The 23,705-nt window shown below is 35.6% G+C and overlaps 1 protein-coding gene across 1 annotated transcript in view; it reads left to right on the forward strand.

Annotated features, from left to right (window-relative positions):
• LOC148954743 (glucose dehydrogenase [FAD, quinone]-like) overlaps positions 1-23,705 on the forward strand; it is a 130,598-nt gene that overhangs the window by 23,826 nt on the left and 83,067 nt on the right. The window contains 3 exon segments of the mRNA XM_089086493.1: positions 9,108-9,117; positions 15,209-15,420; positions 21,586-21,746. Coding sequence (XP_088942619.1) covers positions 9,108-9,117; positions 15,209-15,420; positions 21,586-21,746 — 383 coding nt within the window.

Here is a 23,705-nt window from a genome sequence, read left to right on the forward strand (position 1 = left end):
TTTCGTTTTTGTTAGTTTTGTGTGTGTGTGTGTGTGTATTTTTTTTCTATTGTGATTTTGAGTTTTTTTTGTTCTATTTTGTATGATTTTGTTTATGTGTGTGTGTGTGTGTGTAATTTTGTTTAAGTTTTTAATTTTTTGCGTGTGTGTCTGATTTTTAGTTTGTGTGTGTGTGTGTGTGTAAGTGTGTGTGTGTGTGTGTGTGTGTAAGTTTTTGTGTGCTTGTAAGTTTTTGTGTGCATGTAAGTTTTCGTGTGCTTGTGTTAGTTTTTGTGTGTGTGTGTGTGTGTGTAAGTTTGTGTGTGTGTGTGTGTGTGTGTAAGTTTTGGAGTGTGTGTGTTAGTTTTAGTGTGTGTGTGTGTAAGTTTTCGTGTGCATGTGTTAGTTTTGTGTGTGTGTAAGTTTTGGCGTGTGTGTGTAAGTTTTCGTGTGTGTGTGTGTAAGTTTTGTGAGTGTGTGTGTGTGTAAGTTTTTGTGCGTGTGTGTGTGAGTTTTTTCGTGTTCATGTGTAAGCTTTTTGTGCGTGTGTGTGTGTGTGTAAGTTTTGTGTGTGTGTGTAAGTTTTGGTGTGTGTGTGTGAGTTTTCGTGTGTTTGTGTGTGTAAGTTTTGTGTGTGTGTGTGTGTGTGTAAGTTTTTGTGTGCATGTAAGTTTTTGTGTGCATGTAAGTTTTCGTGTGCATGTGTAAGTTTTGTGTGTGTGTGTGTGTTTGTGTAAGTTTGTGTGTGTGTTAGTTTTGGCGTGTGTGTGTAAGTTTTCGTGTGTGTGTGTGTAAGTTTTGTGTGTGTGTGTGTGTGTGCAAGTTTTTGTGCGTGTGTGTTAGTTTTTTTTGTGTTCATGTGTAAGTTTTTTTGTGTGTGTGTGTGTTTGTAAGTTTTTGTGTGTGTGTAAGTTTTGGCGTGTGTGTGTGAGTTTTCGTGTGTGTGTGTGTGTGTAAGTTTTGCGTGTGTGTGTGTGTGTGTAAGTTTTTGTGTGCATGTAAGTTTTTGTGTGCATATAAGTTTTTGTGTGCATGTGTAAGTTTTTGTGTGTGTGTGTGTGTGTAATTTTTTGTGTTTGTGTGTGTGATTTTTGGCGTGTGTGTGTAAGTTTTCATGTGTGTGTGTGTGTAAGTTTTGTTTGTGTGTGTAATTTTTTGTGCGTGTGTTTAAGTTTTTGTGTGTGTGTAAGTTTTTGTGTGCATGGAAGTTTTTGCGTGTGGGTCTAAGTTTTTGTGTGTGTGTGTGTAAGTTTTTGTGTGTCTAAGCTTTGTGTGTGTGGATGTAAGTTTTTTGTGTGTGTGTGTGTAAGTTTGTGTGTGTGTGTGTGTGTAAGTGTGTGTTGTGTGTGTGTGTAAGTTTTGGCGTGTGTGTGTAAGTTTTCGTGTGTGTGTGTGTGTAAGTTTTTGTGTGTGTGTGTAAGTTTTTGTGCGTGTGTGTAAGTGTGTGTGTGTGTGTATGTTTGTGTGTTCTTTTGTTTGTTTTCGTGTGTGTGTGTGTGTTTTGGTGTGTGTTTGTGTTTGTTATTTTTGTGTGTGTGTGTGTGTGTGTTAGTTTTTGTGTGAATGTAAGTTTTTGTGTGGATGTAAGTTTTCGTGTGCATGTGTAAGTTTTTGTGTGTGTGTGTGTGTAAGTTTTTGTGTGTGTGTGTGTAAGTTTTGGAGTGTGTGTGTAAGTTTTCGTGTGTGTGTGTGTAAGTTTTCGTGTGTGTGTGTAAGTTTTTCTGTGTGTGTGTAAGTTTTTGTGTGTTTGTAAGTTTTTGTGTGCATGTATGGGGACCGGGGGAGGGCCTTTGGGGCCCAGGGAGGGCGTTTGGGGATCCGGGGCCCTTGAGGATTGGGTGGTCTTTTGGAGGCCCAGTGGACCTTTGGGGACCGGGGGAGGACCTTTGGGGGGCCCGGGGGACCCTTGGGGGCCGGTTGGCCCTTTGGGAGCCCGGGGGACCTTTGAGGACCAGGGGAGGGCCTTGGGGGGTCTGAGGAGGGCGTGTGGGGGCTAACCTTTCGAAATTTTTACTTTTAAGTTTACTTTTTGCGGCGCATCCCTGCGGCGCATCCCTGCGGCGCATCCCTGCGGCGCATTCCTGCGGCGCATTCCTGCGGTGCATCCCTGCGGCCCATCCCTGCGGCGCATCCCTGCGGCGCATCCCTGCGGCGCTTCCCTGTGGCGCTACCCCCGACCCGCGGCATATCCCCCTGCGGCGCATCCCCATGCGGTGCATTCCTGCCCCGCGGCACTTCTCGGGCCCGGGGGACCTTTGAGGACCGGGGGGAGGGCCTCTGGGGTCCGGGGTGCCCTTTGGGGGTCCGGGGCCCTTTGAGGACCTGTGGTGGGCCTTGGAGGGTCTGAGGAGGGCGTTTGGGGGGCTGGGGCTCTTTGGGCGCTGGGGGGACCTTTGAGGACCGAGCGCTTCCTTCGGGGTTGGGGTGGGGGATCGGAACCCTTTGGGGTTGGGGTAGAGGACCTCACAACACTGTTCAAATGGAACTTGTGTATTATAACGACCACAGAGTTTCACCCTCAAATTCTCTTCTAAAACCATTCCAAAAATCTTCTTTCAAAATGTCTCTAACTGTTTCGCCGAAATAGTTCCATAACCTGTCTAAAACAGTTTCGCCCAAATCATCCCTAAACGTAATTCAGCGTGTTCCTTTTTTTTTTGGCATCTCTGCGCTAATGCATTTCAAATTAATAAGAAACCTGATTCCCGCGCTAAAACAATTCTTCGCTAAGATGTTTCTCGGAGAATTGTTTCCATGGCCTTTGGCTATTAATATCCTTTGGAGTTCGACCAAAAGAGTTGTTTCCGAGGCAAAGACATTAATGACTTGGATCTATTCCTGGAGAATCGTTTCTAGGCGAAAATTTTTAAAGTCTGACAGATGATGTCATTGGTTGATTGATCTGTCAAGAAAGGGGAATTAATTTGTTGTTTCTAAGGGGAATTATTGATTCACGATAGGTGAATTGAGGTCGACAGCACAGGTGTTCCAAGGTCGATGTTGTTGTTGTTGTAAGTGCACGCTCTCAGCGAATTTCAAGGTCGATGTTGTTGTTGTTGAAATTTAGGTCATTGACCCCATTAACCACGTGTTCTCCCTGGGGACTCTATGCCCTTATTTGGGGTGCAAAAAAGTTATAGGTGGCAGCAGGGGTGAATCGTTGGAGTCAATAAGGCCCTTCTACTAGCGACATTAAAACTTAAAACGAACAGAAGTTATTCCGTATATGAAAGGGGCTATCCCCTCCTCAACGCCTCCCTATTTACGCTAAAGCTTTTTATTGTTTAAAAAAATAAAGTCTTCTTATCAAGGGTGACAATAATTCTTTTTATTTAAAGCAGATACAGTATCCTATCAAGATAGTATCCATGGAGGGGGGGCATAGGGAGTTATTATATTTAAGTGATAGTACCTTGATTTTTTTTATTTTTTTTATTGAAAGCAGGGATGCCAAAAAGTTGAAAAGTTGGCAACAATTAACAAGATTTTCATGATTCATACTTGATACAGCACTTGCATGGTTTTATCGTCCAAAGGGAAAGGGACATGTGCGTCCAACCCGTTTTTTTTTCTTATTGATGAAACAGGTTCAACTTGAAAACATTCATTCGTAAGTACCAGGCAAATTCACACTAAAACGAATGGGTGTGACGAAAGCGATATCGACATCCCCACCTAACGTTGCGCCGAGTGACAATGGCGCCCTTTGTTCAGTGCCCAAGTTACATTAAAAGGCCAGGTCATAATAAAAGCTTTCAATTTGGGAGGTTCAAGGAGGAGTCTTTGACAGTCTTATGACCTCAGGGTACTAGATGTTGCAACGTTCTTACGTATCTACAGTGGTTTAAAAAATTCGATCACCCCATAAAAGATTGCGGTACCAAAAATGTGCACAAATATAACAAATGTAACATTTTGAATATTATAACACTTTTTTCAAAGCTTTGAAGAAAAGCAAAAAAAAAAGGCTAAATACCCCTAATTGAGCTTGCAAGCCATCTTAAAAAGAAATTGTTAGGCGATATCCATGGAAACAACCATAGCAGAAGCTTTGAGCCTGTGTGGGAATCAAAGATGAGTCTTTGAATGTTTTGACCACAGGTGACTAATTGTTGCGACTTCCTTAAATTTGGTAATTTTTTTGAGCATTTGAAAATCAAAGCTTAAACTCAATAACTGATACTGAGTCTCATAACATTTTTTTTGGATTAAAAGTGACGAACTAGGATGAAAATCTCAACATCTTTCTGGAGCTACTTCAGTCTGCATATTATTTCATTTAATTACAATTAAAACGGATGAGCTTTTCATTTTTTACCAGAAAATAGCTGGCATTTAATTTTTCTTCATACCCAATAAACTATTAAGTGTTTATTGTTTCATTGTAATTGAAGTGTTCTCATGTGAAGTGTTCATCATTTATTTTTTAATTTGATATATTTACTCCTTTTAGATGCAGTTTATAATTTGACTGATATTAGGTATTTATCAATGTATAACTTGGAATGATTCCCCAAAAGAAAAAAACAACAAATTTGTAGAAGAACAGCCGAATATAGTAAAAAAACAACATTTCAATCTTAGCCTACATGATTTATATTCTATTAAGAAGCCAAAAAACTTTAAAATGCATTTTTTTTTTATTGTAATTAAAAACTAGCTTTTAATACAAGAAGTCTTTTTAAGAATCCAAAAGAGCAAAAAAAAAAACAATCAATATCAAAGTCGCCCATTTCAACTGTTTTTAGGGTGACAAAACAGATATAGGCAAAGGGCATTATGAAAAATTACGCTTATAAGTTCAAACTTATATTCAAAGTTTTTACCCAGATAACTGACGAATTTTGTAATACGGTATTTGAAATTTTGTATGCAGTAATGCTCGATGGAAAAAAACTACTAATTATGATAATCGTTTATGTTAAGAATACATAGCTAATAGATACTTCAACTACTCGTATTATGCAAGGGTTCTGAACCGCCATAGCCATTTCGTTTCTACCACATTTCTACTTCTCTTGATGAATAACGAAGAAGACCAATTTCCAGTCCGCGATTTGTGAAGTTTTTAACTCATGAAAAGGCTGAAATCTGTTGTAAATTTAAGCTGTGATTTGAGAAATACTTATGAAAACATTAAATGTTTGTGGTCAATATTGATCACGCCGGCGGCGCGCCGCCGACATCTTACCGGCGGCGCGGAAAGGCGTGCTGTTTTTGGCCCCGCCGCCGCCAGTCTTCCCTCATCGGCGCGGCGCCGGGGTCTATTTACAATTATGCTCAAAACTTTTACCATAATACCCTTAGGTTTATTAGTTGTAGTAGCAGCACCAGTGAATATAGTAGTAGCAGTAGGAGTTCAATTAATAGTAGCACTCTTAGCTTTAGTAGCAGTAGTAGTAGTAGGAGTAATAGTAGCAGTAGTTGTAGGAGTACAAGTATTAGTATTATGATGCAAATATTGTCTTTGGTTAGTGCAACATTTCCCACAACAAGCGCTGTAAGTTTTAATTTCACACAAAATTTTTTTTTTTAATATTTTCACTTTTATAACTTTAAGAAATCAAAATGAATTAATTAATATTTTAAGGAATAAATATCAGCATATGCATATTAAACTGGCAATACCCATTCATTTGAATTTTTTCACTAAAGTACAAATTATATTCTGGCTTTTAGAAAGCTTAGGGGTTAGAGCCATACTCATATTAATTTCTGCTTTTTTTTTAGTTTGACTCTGTTACTTATTTTAATTTCTGTTCGTTTTCGGTTTTGTTTATTTTTTGATAACTGATTTGTGGCAGTTGTATGCCTGGTAGATTCTTGGATTCTATTTTTTTTTAATTTTTGGTTGAATGCAGTTCTTTACTTTTTTAAAAAAACTTATTATGTGGAAAAATTTTTTTTTTTAATTTATCACATAAAACGGTATTTCTTCGGATGCCTATAGTGTTTTCAAAATTCATTTTTTGGAGTTTCAGTTACTATTGGCACAAATCACTTTTATTTAAAGTTCCTTTCCCTAAATAAGCTGTTACACTGATTTTTAATGCGTAAAAAAAAAAAAAATATATATATATAAAAATAAGCAAGACGAAAATAAACTGAATAGGCTATATCCGCGTAATTCTCAATTTGGCCAATTAGGAAGCATTCACGGGAGGGTCGTATCCGGGATTTTGTTTTTTTTTGGGGGGGGGGGGGTATAAAATGTGATTTTTTGGGGGAGGGGGTTAAGCAATTTTTTTAACGCATCAAAAATGTGTTTTTATTCAAATTTTGTTACTTTTTTACGAGCCTGAAAAACATATTGGGGGGGGGGCTTGTTTCAGTCGAGAGCGACCCGGCTCAATAGTAACCAAAACTCTAAAAAGCGGAGTTTTGATACCAATAGGTACATGAAAAGAATCAAATTTTAATGCTGATTTCAAATATATAAGTTTTAACAAGTTTAATTGCACCCATCAAAAGTTACGCGCCTGAGAATATTTGTCTGATTTTCGAAAAAAGGGCGAAAACCCCCTAAATGCTAAAAAACCTTAATGAAAATCATACCATCAGATTCAGCATATCAGAAACCCCAACTGTAGAGGTTTCAAGCTCCTATCTGCAAAAATGTGGAATTTTGTAATTTTTTCCAGAAGAAAGATCACGGATGCGTGTTTTTTTGTTTTTTTTTTCCAGGAGCGATCGTATTCACCCAGTGGTCCTAGAATATCTAAAAGGGCTCATTCGAACGGGAATTAAAAGTTCTAGTGCCCTCTTTAAGTGACAAAAAAAAATGGAGAGCAATTAGGCCCCCTCCCGCGCTCATTTTTCCCAAAGTCGCCCGATCAAAATTTTGAGATAGCCATTTTATTCAGTATAGTCAAAAATATAATAAATTTGTCTTTTAGGATGACTGAATCCCCAAAGTCCCCGGGGGGAGGGCTGAAAGTTATGAACTTTGCCCAATGTTTACATACAGTATTGGTTATTGGGAAGTATACAATGTTTTCAGGGGGAATTTTTTCTGGTAGTTGGGGGGTCAGGGGTTATGTGGGAGGATCTATCCAAGGAAGAGTTTTTCATGGGAGAAGAGACATTGCTATGAAGGGGGCGCCAGATTTCCCAGCATTGTTCAAAAAACGATCAGAAATTAAATAAAAAACGACGTTTTTCAACTGAAAGTGAGGAGCAACATCAAAACTTAAAACGAACAGAAATTATTACGTATATGATTTGGTTCAACCCATAGTCAATATCTCGCTCTTTAAGCCAAAGATTTTTTAGTAATTTTATAAGAGCTACTTATTCTAATTGACGGCCACTTTGATTAAGGGGTGCTTTTTAAAAAATTGGAATAAAATTCAAACTTTAGCGAAAAGAGTGAGGTATTGACTAGAAGGCGAACCCCCTAATATATATATTAAAAATATATTAATATAGAAGCTCGTTTCGTAAGTTAATTCGTAAGTTACGTATATTTATTACTAATAAAAACCTTCGTAAATAAAATTGAACATCTTTCGAGAAAGCCATTTAACCAAATAAAAGTAAAATTAATATGTAAATTTCGTTTTAATTATTCATGCACAGTGAGTCGAAATCAAAATCTGCATCAATTCAAAAACGTTCAAAAATTAAATAAAAAAAAAACAAGTTTTTTTTTAACTGGAAGTAAGGAGCCACATTAAAACTTAAAACGAATAGAAATTATTCCGTATATGAAAGGGGCTGTCCCCTCCTCAAAGCCTCGTTCTTTACGCATAAGTTTGACTCTGTCTTACAACTTCATTTTTTTAAACAATAAAAAACTTTAGCGTAAAGAGCAAGGCGGTGAGGAGGGGACAGCCCTTTTCATATACGAAATAATTTCTGTTCGTTTTAAGTTTTAATGTTGCTCCTTACTTTCAGTTAAAAAAACTTGTTTTTTTAATTTAATTTGCAAATATTTTTAGGAATTGACCTCTTTGTTAATCTTTAGATTCATATAAAATAAATTTATTCTATTCTAAATCTCTTTTACTGATCTTATTAACGAATAAGAAAATCATGAATTTATTCATTAAGTGATAGAGACTTGTCTCATTATTGTTAATTATAATAAGACAATTAGGCGTTAAAACGAATTGTGTTCAGTAACTTCAGTTGCGAGTTGACTGTGACAGGCGCAAATAGGAATAAGCTTACTTGAAGGTAAGAAAATAAAGGCGGCGTAAAAAAAAAAAACCCACTAAGGATATGTGAAATGTGTTTTGCAAAATCTAAACATAGGGGTTGATTGTTTCAGTGAAAATGATATTCCTCAATGAAAATACCAAAACAAAGTATGTTTCATAATCCCTCACCCGTTCCCACTTGACACTTCTGATAGTCTTGAACAAAATACTGATTCATCAACTTTACATTCACCCATGAACAACTAGCACCATAGGATAATGTGTAGGCCAATTGGGCCTGAAGAAAAGGCATAGGCCGATCGTAAGAAGTATATTTGAAAAAAAAAACAGACTGCAAAAGGGGCACTGGGAGCGTAAAGAGGGAGTGACAGCCCTCATGCAGGATATTTCCTGTTGGGCTTAAATCTTTATGTCGCTCTGTACTTTCATTTGAGAAAAATACATGATCCTCTTTTAATATTAGATTCCTTTAATGTGAGTTTTTAATATGAGATTCCGAATAATTTAAATATTAGGGGCAGATTCAGGGAGGCGCGCACCACTTCACGTTGTCTAAGGCAGTGGCGGATCCTTAGGGGGGTGAGGGGGGCGCACACCCCCCTAGCGTAGTCTAAATTAGTGTAATTTACTTAATTAACTCAAGTTTGTGTTAATTAAACTTGATCCTAACACAAGTTTATTGGATCAACCTATTTTGATCCCCCCCCCCCCTAAAAAAATTTTCGGATCAAAACTGTGCTCGACAGTAAATAAAAAATACTCTAAATCATTGCAACAAATAGAATAACATATAACTAAACATATTATCAATTTAAAAATCGATTAAAGTAGCATCTCCTTGCGGGCAGTTGGTTTGTGTGGGACTGGATTGTGAGAGAGGACAATTTAAGTTGTTTTTTTTTAATTTATTGTTCTGTAATTATTATTAACATCTTTCTTTTTTGTTTTTATTTGTGTTTATTTCAGTGATGCTTTGGTTAGTTATATAATTTAGTAATTGTGTACTGGTTGTGTTTTTCAAGCATATTTGTGCTTTGTTTGTAACCGGTCGTCAAATAAATATAGGTATTTGTCTAAAATATAAAACACACTCGAGAACTTGTACTGCAAATACCCGTTTATTCACACTGTTTATACCAGACAATAACCTTCGGCTCATTGAGAAACCCCATTATAGCTTTTTTAATTAAATATTTAGTTGGTATTTTTTTTAGCTTAAGTTATTTTAGGTTATACGATCTGGGCGGCCCCCTTCCATAATTCTTTGTGGTAGTTTTCATAATTTTGTTACTAAAGCATTGCATTTTCATCATATTTTTTTTTATTTCATTAGCATTCGCCAAACTTCACTTCTCGAGTGTGTTTTATATAATAGACAAGTATTAACCTGAAAAAAAAAATCAGACGAATTTACTGAATAAAATGTGCATTGTCTGCTTAATATGCTGATATTTATTCTGATATTCTGATTTATATTCTGATATTTTGATATTATATTCTATTATTATATTATTATATTCTATTATTATATTCTATTATTATATTTATATTCTATTATTATTATATTCTGATATTCTGATATTCTGATATTATTCTGATTTATTCTCATATGCTGATATTTATTCCATAAAAAATGATTTCTTAAAGTTATAAAAGTGAAAAAATTAAAAAAAAAATTTTCAGTAAAGCACAAAATATATTCTGGCTTTTAGAAATCATTGGGGGTTTGAACCCTACTCATATTAATTTCTGCTCGTTTTGAGTTTGACTCTATTATCTATTTTAATTTCTGTTCGTTTTGGGTTTCATTTATTTATTGATACTGATTTGTGGTAGTTGTATGCTTGGTAGATTGTTTGACTCTATTTTCGTTCATTTTTGGTTTAATGGAGTCCTTTACTTTTTGTGGGAAATTTTTTTAAAATTAGTTTCTGTTCGTGTTATATAGTCTTTTTTAGTAAAAAAAAAAATAATAGTTTGAATCTTTCAGGTGTTCCTTTAGGAATTTATAGTTTAGCCTGCTATTTATATGCTGGAGAAACTTTTTCAGAAATTTTTAACAACATAAACTCTTTTCAAAATTATGACACAAATAGTATGGAAATACAAATTTCCAATCGAACGAGCCATTTTGAAGTTTCTACGAAAAAAATTTCTATAAAACCTTATAACTTAAGTTCCTTTTCCTGAGGGTTGTCGGGGGAGGAGGGTGTCAACCTCAAATTTCCAGACCTTTCAACTACGTTGAACAACATGAACATATCAAAATGTTGATCGGAAGTGTTTGGGGAAATGATGGGCGGCCAGGGGGGGGATTCTCCCTCCGTTTACTTTCGACTATTAAAAAGGACAATGGGCCTCTCAATTCCCCCCAAAATTAGCCCTTTTGAAGTTTTTACGACAACGCTTCTTATAAAAACCTTTTATGTCCCCCGGGAATAACTTACAACCTTAGCACTGAGAGAGGGGGGGGGTCGTTATACTCAAAGATATAATTTTCGGATCCTTCAACTACCTTGAAGGTAGTTGGGAAATACTTGTGGAGGGGGGGGGGGTTTCGTCCTTCGATTCCAGTTCTATTTTCCAGAACTTTCAACTACGTTGAACAAAACAGCCATCTGAAAATTTTGATTGGGTGTGTTTTAGGAAATGGCGGAAGTGAAAGGGGGGTTATTTACCCTCCAATCACATTCGACTGTTAAAAAGGGCACTAGTCCTCAATTTCCAATTGAATGAGTCCTTTTTGAAGTTTCTACGACAACACTCTCTATAAAAACCTTATATGTCCCAAGGGCATAGTTTACAACCTTTGCCCAGGGGGCTCTGGGGGCTTGTCATCCTCAAATACGCAATTTTCAGAACTTTCAACTACGTTGAACAAAATGTCTATCTTTAAACTTTGATTGAATTTTTTCGGGGAAATGGTGGGCGTGAGAGGGGGGTTAGTTGCTCTCCATTCACTTTCAACTATTAAAAAGGACACTAGCCCCCTGAATTTCCAGTCAAATGAGGCCTTTTTGTAGTTACTATGACAACAGTTTCTATCAAAACCTTATATGCCCCCAGGGTATAACTAACAACCCTTGCCCTGAGGGCTCTGATGGGGTTGTCATCCTCAAATACCTAATTTCAAGAACTTTCAACTACATTTAACAAAATGGCTATCTCAAAATTTTGATTGGATGTGCTTGGGGGAAAGGTAGGCGTGAGAGGGGGGTTGGTTGCCCTCCAATCACTTTCGACAATTAAAAAGGGTACTAGCCAAGGGCGGATCAAGGATTTTTTTTCGGAGGGGTTTTACTAATTTTTGACTCAGTTTTCGACTAATTTTACTGATTTTTACCTAGGTTTTACTAATTTTCGACTTATTTTCGACTCGGTCAAATATTTCGGGGGGGGGGTTCAAACCGGGTAACCCCCCCTCCTGGACACGGCCTTGGCACTAGCACTTTAATTTCCAATCGAATGAGCCTTTTTTGAAGTTTCTACGACAACGTTTTCTATAAAAAACCTTGTATGCCCCCAGGGCATAACTTACAACACTTGCCCTGAGGGCTGTGGGGAGTGTCCTCCTCAAAAACATAATTTCTATCTGGAAATCAACTACCCTGAACAAAATAGCTGTCTCAAAATGTTGATTGGATGTGTTTGGGGAAATAGTGGGCGTGGAAAGGGTGTTATTTGCCTTAAAATCACTTTCGACTATTAAAAAGGGCATAAGCCATTCCAATTTTCAATCGAATAAGCCCTTTTTGAAGTTTCTATGACAACACCTTCGATACGAAGTGCCCTGGTCTAAGACCAAGAAAAAAATAAATAATACATTGTGGCGACATCGTTTTTTACTTAGGCAGCGCTATTGTGCTGCCTATGATAAAAACGGATTCATTTTGAAATAAATTCAACATCCTTTTTCTTTTAGTTCTTCAAGGAAGTCAAAGTTTGAATTCTTGAGATTTAATAAAAAAAAATTCCTTGCTCTGGCTTTTAATTATTTTCCAAAAAGAAATTTTTACAATGAAAAGAATGAACAATTTTAATCAAGTCAAATAATTTTAAGGTACAAAGCTACCATAAATCAATATCAATTAATAAATGAAACCAAAAGCAAACAGAATTAGTAATCAAACAGTTCGTGGTAACGAACTGTAAGTAAGGACCGACCCGGCTCAATGGTAACCGAAACTCTAGAAAACGGTATTTTGATACAAATAGATACATCAAAAGAATTATATTTTAATGCTGATTTCAAATATATAAGTTTCATCAAGTTTAATCCTACCCATCAAAAGTTACGCGCCTGAGAAAATTAGGCTGATTTTCGAAAAAAGGGGGAAATACCCCCTAAAAGTTATAGAACCTGAATGAAAATCACACCATCATATTCCACGGATCAGAGAACCCCACTGTAGAGGTTTCAAGCTCCTATCTACAAAAATGTGGAATTTTGCATTTTTTACCAGAAGAAAGATCACGGGTGCGTGTTTATTTGTTTTTTGTTTTTTTTTTCCCAGGGGTGATCGTATCGACCCAGTGGTCCTAGCATATCGTGAGAGGGCTCGTTGGAATGGAAATTAAAAGTTATAGTGCCCTTTTTAAGTGACCAAAAAAAAATTGAGGGCAACTAGGCCCCCTCCCACACTCATTTTTTCCCAAAGTCACCTGATCAAAATTTTGAGATAGCCATTTTGTTCAGAATGTTCCAAAATATTATAAGTATGTCTTTTAGGATGGCTTAATCCCCCGAAGTTCCGGGGGGGAGGGCTGAAAGTTATGAACTTTACCCAATGTTAACATATAGTATTGGTTATTGGGAAGTATACAGACGTTTTCAGGGGAGATTTTTCCTGGTAGTGGGGGGGGGTCGGGGGTTATGTGGAAGGATCTTTCCATGAAGGAAGTTTTCAGGGGGGAAGGGACATAGCTATGAAGGGAACGCCGGACTTCCCAGCATTATTTAAAAAAAGATCAGGAATTAAATATAAAAAATACAAGTTTTTCAACTGCAACAGCAGCAACAAAAAAACTTTAAACGAACAGAAAATATTACATATATGATTGGGTTCACCCCCTAGTCAATACCTCGCTCTTTAAGCCAAAGATTTTTTAGTACTTTCATAAGAGCTATTTATTCTAATTAACGGCCTTTGTGATTAAGCGATCATTTTTAAAGAATTGGAACAAAATTCGAACTTTCGCTTAAAGAGCAAGTTATTGACTAGGGGGCGAACCCCCTAATATATGTATTAAAATTATATGAATATAGAAGTTCGTTACGTAAGTTAATTCGTAAGTTACAAATATTTATTACTAATAAAAACGTTCGTGTAAATTAATATGACAATTTTGTTTTAATTATTCATGTACGGTGAGCCAAAATCAAAACCTGCATTTATTCAAAAACGTTCAAAAATTAAATAGTAAAAAAAGTTTTTTTAACTGAAAGTAAGGAGCGACATTAAAACTTAAAACGAACAGAAATTATTCTGTAAATGAAAGGGGCGGTCCCCTCCTTAACACCTCGCTCTTTACGCAAATGTTTGACTGTCTCTAACAACTCTACTTTTTTTTAAACAATGAAAAACTTTAGCATAAAGAGCGAGGCGTTGAGGAGGGGACAGCCCCTTTCATATACGGAATAATTTCTGTTCGTTTTAAGTTTTAATGTCACTCCTTACTTTCAGTTTAAAAAACTTTTTTTTTTTTTTAATAAACTACAAAGTCAAACTCGAGTCAAGCAAAAAAAACCACAAAGAGGAGTGGAGAAGGGATGAAGCCTCTATGCTTTCTAACGACCAAAACACGATTTATATCGTAGTCTAATTAAAACAATCTTTATTTTGAACTATATGTTTTTTATTTCTAATAACATCAAAAAAAGAAGAAAAAACACCATCATAACTAAAATCATTGAAAAGATCTAATAAATGTGGATTGAATGTTTAATATTTACTGGTATTAATTCCTGAAGTTCTTAATAATTATGGATTTATTAAAGTTGTAAAAAAGAAATCGTCTAATTTTTTGTTTGGCAAATGTTTTGTTTGTGTAGGCAAACAAAAAAGACACGAAAAAACATACACCTCTCACTCTTAAGATACAATGTTTAGTAATTAGGAGTTGTAGACTTGAAAATTCTTGGAGATTACTCTTAAGAGCCCAACAGTTAATAATTCAATCTTTGTTTTTGTTAAATCATTTTGGTGGTTAATTCCTTCCTTTTCCTGAAACGAAAAAAAAGTCTTTCTTTAAAAAATTATGACAAAAAGTCAAACTTCAGCATAAGGAGCGAGGGTTGAGAAATGGGTATCCCCCCTCATATACGGAGTAATTTCTCCTCGTTTTAACTTTTAATGTGGCTCCCAGGGCCCTGTCCAGGATTGTTTTGGGGGGACATATTTTAAAACAAAAAGAAAATGGATAAAAAAAATTGTTTATACGCATTTTTTTCTGAAAAACTAATTTCTGGCCGTTTTTCAAATCTAAGTATGCCCCTTTGTCAAAGCAAAAGAAAAACAGAGAGTTTGAAACTCGGAAATTTTTTGTTCTTTTTGATGGCTTTCAGTTTCTCATAGGAGAGTTAACCGCATAATTTTTGATTTACTTGTTTTACTTGCTTGAATATTTTCACAGAAGCAAATCAGTCTCTAAAAAGGCTTCCTTTTTCCGGCATACGCTTAAAAAATAATTTTATGGTTTACAAAAATCGCCGCAGATGTAAACTGATGAATTTGCAGCATACTTTTTAGCGCAGAATTACAATACCGTAATCTCTCTTTTTCTCTTAATAGAACCTTTTCCTCTTAATAGAAATGGTCGATATTTCATGCACATGTCCCTACGAAGTGGTGCAAATCTACGAAGATATAGGAAAGGTATCATCTTTTCTTCATCTTTTATGATGATTGTTTTTTTTTTCAATGAAAATAGAAAATAAGGTATTATTCAAAACGTACAGCGAGGCAATCACCCCGTCGGCCACCAAGTAAAACATATGTCTCTAATTCTCTGGATTAACATAAATTAGTAACTTTAATTGTATATTAATCTAAATGACAATTTTTTAGATGTCAACACTTTCTTCGCCAATTGTTAATCTTGCTGGACTAGCAACAGCTATAACATCAATGGGTCTATGGATGGTCCCATTTATCATTTCGATGTCTCCTTTTTTTGAAGATCAATGGAAGATCAAAAGTATTCCGATTGATGAAATGCACAAAACTTACGATTTTATAATTGTCGGATCGGGCTCTGCTGGATCGGTCATAGCAAGCAGGTAAGTTGTTTTTTTTTAACAATTTCTCTGTATTTTTATTACCGCGTATTTTGTAGGAGCATGTAGCACCACCGTGCAAAACCAAGCTTGCTTTCCGCTCTAACGTTGGCCATTTTACGCAACCCAATCACAAAAGCTTTTGCATTTTTAGAGCCCACGGTTGCCACGCCTAGTGATTTATCACTATTTCTAGTGATTTTTTTTATATTGGCAAAAAACAAATACCACTAAATGACCACAAATCATTAAGGACATCCTAGACGGTCAATCCTTTTGACTAAAAGCTTCCGTCAACCAATTGATTAAAGCATGATTGACCGTCCAGGAACCAATTGAGTCATTCAAACTTTTTATCAATCACCGTCAACGCTTGACTCGAGCGTCACATAGGTTGGTATTTTCTATGGCTATGCCTCCAGAATAATAATAAACCTGACTATTAGGTCTCTGCATTTGTCCTGTAGCCTTGGCAAAGATTTAACCACGCATTTCACTCCCGGCCAAAGACATTGAATCAGGAGATCAGTACCTGCGCAATGCAGACCTTTGGTCAGCATGCGAAAAAGTTTTTTTTCTTGGCAAAGATTTGCTGAGGTTACACCTGTTTCAAAAGTCGTTCACAGCCGTTGGTGCTTACCATTCAGCAGCAGGGATGCCACCGGTGACACATTAGTGTCAATTCCGAAACTTTTTTTAATGTCACTTTTCGGAACATTTGACACTATTAGGACACTTTTTAGCAAAACTGGCACTTTTTTTGCTAAGTAGCACTATTTTACAAAAAAAAAAGGAATTTTTCCGACAAAAAACTGGAAGGAAAACTGTCAATGTAGATATGCATCGATATCCTTTTTCTGTCAGTTAAGATTCTTATCTTAACTCCGCGCGCGGCAATTATTGGATGCAAGAATCTTTCTTTGCGGCAGGGTTGCCACCGTCAGTAGGATTTTACTAGATCTAGTAAAAAAAAATCTAGTAAATTTAGAGGATCTAGTAAACTTCCCGAAATCTAGTAAAAACTAGAAAAAGTCATGATTTATAGTAAACAAAACTTTCTTTTATTTTCCATGAGTTCAGGGGAAAAAATTATCGTAAACATATGAAAATTTATAATTTTTGCTTGTCTGTTTTACAATTTACAATTTTGCTTGTCTGTCTGAGAGACAGACAAGCACTCACCTATTTTCATAAACAGACACTTAACATCCGATGTCGAAAGGTAGACAAAATCAGCTTCCTGTGTATCAAATCTTACCAAATAAAAATGAAGCTATAATGACACTTGGATTTGTGATGATTGGGAATCTATTGGAATCAAAACAAAAGCCAACCACCCAAGGTAATTAGGTGAATCTCCTTAGTTGGAAAATTTTAATTTAGAAAAAGGAGCCTGGTGAGAGAAATTAAAAGTAAGTAGAAATGTAACATTATATATATATATATATTTTTTTTTTTTTTTTTTTTTATATATATATATATATATATATATATATATATATATATATATATATATATATATATATATATATATATATATATATATATATATATATATATATATATATATATATATATATATATATATATATATATATATATATATATATATATATATATATATATATATATATATATATATATATATATATATATATATATATATATATATATATATATATATATATATATATATATATATATATATATATATATATATATATATATATATATATATATATATATATATATATATATATATATATATATATATATATATATGTATATATCCAAAAAAGGATTTTTGAACTTGTAGGTTTCCGGAAATTTCAATCATACTATGAAAACGAAAGAAAAGAGGAAAAGAGAAAAAAAAAGAAAAAAGGAAAAAACATTTTGAAAATCGTATTGATTATCCTCCTATAGTAAAAACCGATGCTTGATGGTGCGCAAATTTTTTTTTTGAACATTTAGTAAAAACAGATGCGATCTAGTAAATGTTTCCTCTCCGATTTAGTAAATTCTTCCAGGTCAGGGTGGCAACCCTGCTGTGCGGTGAAAAATGTAAACGTGTTTGTCTCTAACTGAGTGTGAGAATTTTTGATATTCTTATTCTTATCACTGATAAGCGAAGATCACCCAGTGATCTTCGGTACGAAATACTTGGCAATGAAGAGGACAGAGACAGACATTTAACTGCAATGTGGTGGAGAAGCCTTCAATTGTTTTCAGTTGTTTAGTTCAACTATTTTGTGCTGTTGCAATAATTTGTAGGCTCATGGACGATAAGTCAGTCAAGCAGTTTGAAATTCTTGAGTGGGTCCGAAATCAATTTTTATGTTTTATTAGTTGAGGGTTGACTACAATTCAAAGAAGAAAAGAGCAAGAAAAGCTAAGAGTGTATTTTTGCACCACTATGTTAGTGGTTGTTACTATGTTAACCAGTCACGCGTCTTTTCAAACCACTTTACGCGTCTTTTCATCGATTCTCTTCAGCATTTTCGAAGCAAAGAAAAGTTTCAAAAACCTGAATACACTGTAATAATCCATATAGTCCATTTTATGGAAAAACTAGATGAAAAACGCTCTATGTAGACGAGTATTACTGTCCCTTTTTTTTCGTTTTCTCAAAAGAAAAAAAATCGACGGTTTTTCCTCTTCTATTTTTCCGTTACTTTTTCACACTATGAACAAAGACTGCTCATAAAAAAAGAGAAGAAAGTACTCTGTTGGACGAGTTCCCATTTTATACAGTAAGCACCATTTGTGTTTTGGTGGGTTTTTAGGAGGGGGTCTGGAAAGTTGACAAGAGTGGAAGTGCTGCGCAAAGTCGGAAATCAGCTCCAACTAACGAAAATAAAATATTCTTTTTTATAGTTGATAAATGGCCTTAGACCCGACATTTCAGGTTGGAGAATTTAAAGACTCGAGAAACCACGCAGGGGTGATCCCAAGCAGACTGGCCAATATTTTAAATTTGAAAAGCTTGTTGGTATGAGCGCAAGCGACGCGAAGCGTCTTGAGCGGGGAATTTTTGGAAAATGACACTTTTTATACAAAATTGACACTATTTTGCCACCCAAAGTGGCACCAAAAAACCGGCTGAGTGGCAACCCTGTTTAGCAGTAGAATGTCATGCGTGGTTCGAGATTCACTGTGCGTGGGACGAGATATTTTATGCTTCGTATGACGTAGAAGAAATATTTCACCGCATGGCTGACCAAGTGGTACTTGAAGATGTCCATGTACACCAAGTATTGGAGAGTAGGCAGTGCCATAATAGCAGCAAAGGGACAGTTTCTCAAAAGGAGGTCACCGAGTGCACCTGTAGAAGATAGTCATTGTCAAGACTTACACACACTGATTTAAAATAGCCATATTAAAACTTGCAACGAACAGAAATTATTACGTATCCGAGGGGGGTTGCCGCCTCCTCAACACCTCGTCCTTCATGCTAAAGTTTTTTGGCTTTAAAAAAAGTTACTTATTGTTCTAATTAAGCGACTCTTGTGTTTCAAGAGTTGTTTTTTTAAAGAATTCTTCAACTTTAGTGTAAAGAGCGAGACGTTGAGGAGGGGGCAAACCCCTCGCATACTTAATAATTTATGTTCGTTTTAAATTTTAATATTGCTCCTTACTTTCTGTTGAAAAAGTAGTTTTTTTATTTAATTTCTGATCATTTTTTAAATAACTCCAGGAAATCTGACTCCACCTCCATGGAAAAATTCCTGTCCCCACAGAAATATCCTCTGGAAAATAAAATTCTGGTGAAAATTTTTCCCTGACAATTACCCTTAATACCCCCACGCGTAAAAATTTGAGTCAATAAATAAAAATCAAGACATATAAAGAAATTTTGTATAGAAATTCTAGCAAATTCCCCCAGTATACAATTTCCCCTGAAAAGTTAATCCCCTGGAAAATTCCCTCTCCATGGAAAATTCTCCCCGTGCAAAGACCTCCCAGCAAAAAATTCGTCCTCTCCTCCCCACCCGAAAAAAGTATGCGTATTTCCCAATAACAAATATTATACATAAAACATGGGCAAATTTTATAACTTAAACACCTTTCCCCAGGGGCTGTTGGGGGTCATTTTATCTCCAAGGACATAGTTGTTTGGCCTTTCAACTATGATGAACAAAATAGCAGTCTCAGAAATTTGAGTGGACGATTTTGGGAAAAAGGTGGCGGGGGAGGACCCCTAGTTACCCTCAATTTATTTTGTCCCATAAAAAGAGCACTGGAACTTTTAATTTCCGTTACAATGATTCCTCTCCCGATGTTCTAGGCCCATTGGATCGATACAATCGCCCCTGGAAACAAAAACAAAATAAAAATAAATAAATTTAAAAAAAACTAAACACGCATCCGTTATCTTTCCTGTGGCAAAAAGTACAAAATTCCACATTTTTGCAGGTATGAGCTTAAAAATTCTACAGTAAGGTCCTTTGATACGCTGAATCTGACGGTGTGACTTTCATTAAGATTCTAATAATTTAAGGGGGTGTTTTCCCCTTTTTTCGAAATATGAGGCACATTTTTTCATACTCGTAACCTTTGATGGGTAAGGATAAACTTAACAAAACTAACATATTTAAAATCAGTATAGAAATTCAATTCTTCTACTATATCTATTGGTATCAAAATTTAGTTTTTTAAAGATTCGGTTACTACTGAGCTGGGTTGCTCCTTACTTACAGTTCGTTACCACGAACTATTTGATCGCTTTTAACAAGATTGCCTTATAAAAAAACTTGCTTTTCCATGGAAGTGACCAGGTAAACAACTTTAAAATTCCTTACACGATAAGAACTGCGGTTCCATACCGGGAAATGAAAAAATATTTCACGAAATAAAATTAACTAATCGAAGTTTCGGCTTGTCAGAGTTTAAAAATAATTTAAAGACAGGTAGGCCTACAATATGCATACGATAGTCCGACTCGGAGTTAATAGTAAGCAATTAGGAGTTGTCTTATGGAGCAATTAGGAGTTGTCAAATGGCTTTATGGAAGAGCCAACGGGGACACCAAGACAAGTAATACGGTCATCTGGCTTGATCCTGTTGTTCCTGAGAGGCTCTTATGTCCGCTAGTGGCTCTTCCTTTCAGTTGATTAAATTTGATTTTCTTGATTTGATTTTCCATTTTTGATTCCATGATTTGATAAATTTGATTTGATTCAGTTGATTTTCCATTTTCAATTGATTAATTTCAGCTGATTAAAATTAAAATCAGTTGAATTTTTAGCATGATCTGTATATTGTAGCGAATGTGCTGGATAGACTCAAATTCAGAATTCCGTCTGCATAGGAAATGAGCTAAAAATTAATATCGATAGGGATGAGAGGCGATGGAGCAGCTGACTGCGCATCAAGAACTCCATTAATCAAGAATGAAGGAGAAGAAATGGCACTACGCAAACTTAGAATTGTTTATGCTAGTGTTGTTACATCGCAGCTTAATCTGGAATGGAAAGCCATTTCGCGAGTCTATAATAGTGTGGCTCTCCCGCATATTTTATATTTGACCCTATTTTGGGACATTTTTACTGGGTCTGATAGGCGAGTGTTGCGAAAGTGCTATTTTAAGTGCACGAAGTTTTTGCTTCGGGCCCCTCGGGGGTTCGGTGGTTAAAGAACAGGTACATCGTTAACCGTTTTGGTGTAGTGGAACCGGTTCAGGCCGGGGATGAGCAGTTTCAGAAACTAAGTAACCAGTCCTCTTCTCACCCGTGGAAGGGCGTACTATTTTAGATTTGGTATTATTAGTAATTTGTGTATATCTTTACGACATGTTTGTTTTGTTTTCCTTTCTTTTCTTTTACTCCGTCGTGTTTTTTTTTGTTATAGATGGGTAATAAAGATTATTCAATCATTCATTCATGTCCCAAAAAGCCTTGATGTGCATAAAATTTCATGAATATTTCCACAAGTTTTAAAAAGTTCAGATTTCCCGCTCTTCAGAGTTCAGAGTTCAGATCTACCCAAAAGGAGGACCCTTTGGGGAGAAATTTCAAACTTTACCCAATCAGTGAAAAATTTTGCACGAAAATTGCTTGCACAAATATTTTATGTCTATATGTTCCTAAGTAGACTTCAAACATTGGCAGATTTGGGTCACCTTTTGAATAACACCCGAAATTTATCGAAAATAAACAGATTTTTCAGGTTGTCCGAAATTAGTCATTGGAATATTCTACTCTTGGAAGCTGGAGGGGATGAAATTCAATTTGGCAGAGTACCTGCTCTGGCAGCTTATATGCAACTTACTGACCTTGACTGGAAATACAAAACTGAGACACAGCCGACAGCATGTCTTGCTTTCCAAGGTATGAAAAGTTACAAAATGGTAAATATATAGACCTATAGGTTAAGTGCTTAGTTGCATCCTGTGCAATAGAGGTAAGACTGGAAGTATGAGTGTGGATACGAAGGCATAGTTAGACTCACAACATTGTACAAATCTGCCTCACTAAGAGTGCAACCCAATGAAATACACTCTTTCATGGACAAACTCGAAATATAGGCATACCATCTCAGGGAAAACAGAAATGAGTTGGCTTTGTGGTAGATTTGCTAACGAAGGAGGATTTGCATGATGTTTCCCAGAAAAATTGCCTATGGATTATTTTGGGTACCGACTGACTGGCCGTAACTCCAACAGTAGGCTGCATGAAAAATGTGGTTCAATCCCGCTATCTATTTCTATAATGAGAGAAAGGCTGAGATGGCTAGGACACGTTCTGCGGGCGAAAGATGACAGATTGTCAAAATTTGTTCTTGGGCCAAAAAAAGGAGATCGTTCCCAGATGGGGTGGAAGGATGTCGTAAGGAACAATTAAGAGGAATAGGAATTCCTGGGAGGGTGTCAAGATGTGGGCTTTGAATTGATTAGAGTGAAGGAGGAGTGCTCGTAGCTGTTTTGGCCTCAGTTGGCCTAGTGCTGCAATGATTTGCTGGTAGTATTAGCAGTAGATAGATAGAAAGTCTTGTGTTAGAGCAGTAATATAGGCGTATAGTAAAACTAAAGGGAAAAAGAGTACGAAAGGGGAAAAGAGAGTGACAACGAGATGTGGACTACATATGCATATAACGTCCATTGAACTTAATAAAGTGATAATAAAGAGTACAAAAGTGAACTGTACAAAAAATAAGTAATAAACCTGTTTTAATGCTGGATCTTGTAAAGGCCCATGATGTGTTGAAGTCGGACATTATGGCTGGTGGATTTATAACTGCAACAGAAAAAGGCTTGGATTACCAGCAAAAATCAAAAAAAGAAAATTACATAGACCGACGAAGTACAAAGGACTTCGACACAAAAAATATTTTCCCTCTGGTCCCATCTTAGGTATATTTATACCTGAAAACTGTGATTCTCTATGATTTTTATTTTGTTGTTCTTCAAACTTTAGTATACAGACTTATTTCAAAGCTTGATTTAACCAAGTTGATTCAGATTATGTATCTATTTGTGAGCATTCTGGTATATACGTATATAAAATGTCTAAGGAGGAAGGAAGAAAAATTAATCTCAAACCTCCCTTCATTCGGATTAAGCCTGAATGTAAGTACTGCAGGATGATAGCTTCTTTTTTATTGTAGAAAATATTGCATCAAAAATTTTATTATAAAAACTTTTTTTTTTCAACTTAAAGTAAGAGGCCACATTAAAACTTAAAACAAACAGAAAGTATTCCGTATATGAGTGCCCCCTCCTCAATCTCCTGCAACTTACAATAAAACTTTACATTTTATCACAATACTTTAAGATTATGTTACCTGTGTAAATTCTGGTATGTTCTTTTTCTGCTCTTCTACTGTTTATCACCGAAATACAACAATTTTGCTATCAATCCATATCTGATATTTAGTTCTATCCATCTACCAAGTTAGATTTTTAAAATTTGGCGTACTTGGTTTTTTAAATTGAAAATAAGATCAGTATTGCTTGGGAATTTAAAAAAAAAGAATACTTTTCCTATTTTTGAAGCAAGTATAATTTCCTATTTTTCTCTATGAAAAAGTATAAGTAATATCGTAATTCTGGCTTTGTTAATGAATAGATAAGACACTAATGAATCCAATCGCATTTTTGAAAAAAGGAAATTTTTGAAAAAAGGATATTTTTCTGCTCCCCTATGGTTTATCAGCGAAATATAACAATTTTGCTATCAATCCATACCTGAGATTTAGTTCTATCTATCTACCAAGTTAGATTTTTAAAATTGGGTGTACTTGATTTTTTAAATTGAAAATAAGATCAGTATTGCTTGGGAATTAAAAAA

The sequence above is a fragment of the Artemia sp. Qi Xiang Cuo genome, chromosome 3 (assembly GCF_049724085.1).
Source record: "Artemia sp. Qi Xiang Cuo chromosome 3, ASM4972408v1, whole genome shotgun sequence".
Classification (NCBI taxonomy): domain Eukaryota; kingdom Metazoa; phylum Arthropoda; class Branchiopoda; order Anostraca; family Artemiidae; genus Artemia; species Artemia sp. Qi Xiang Cuo.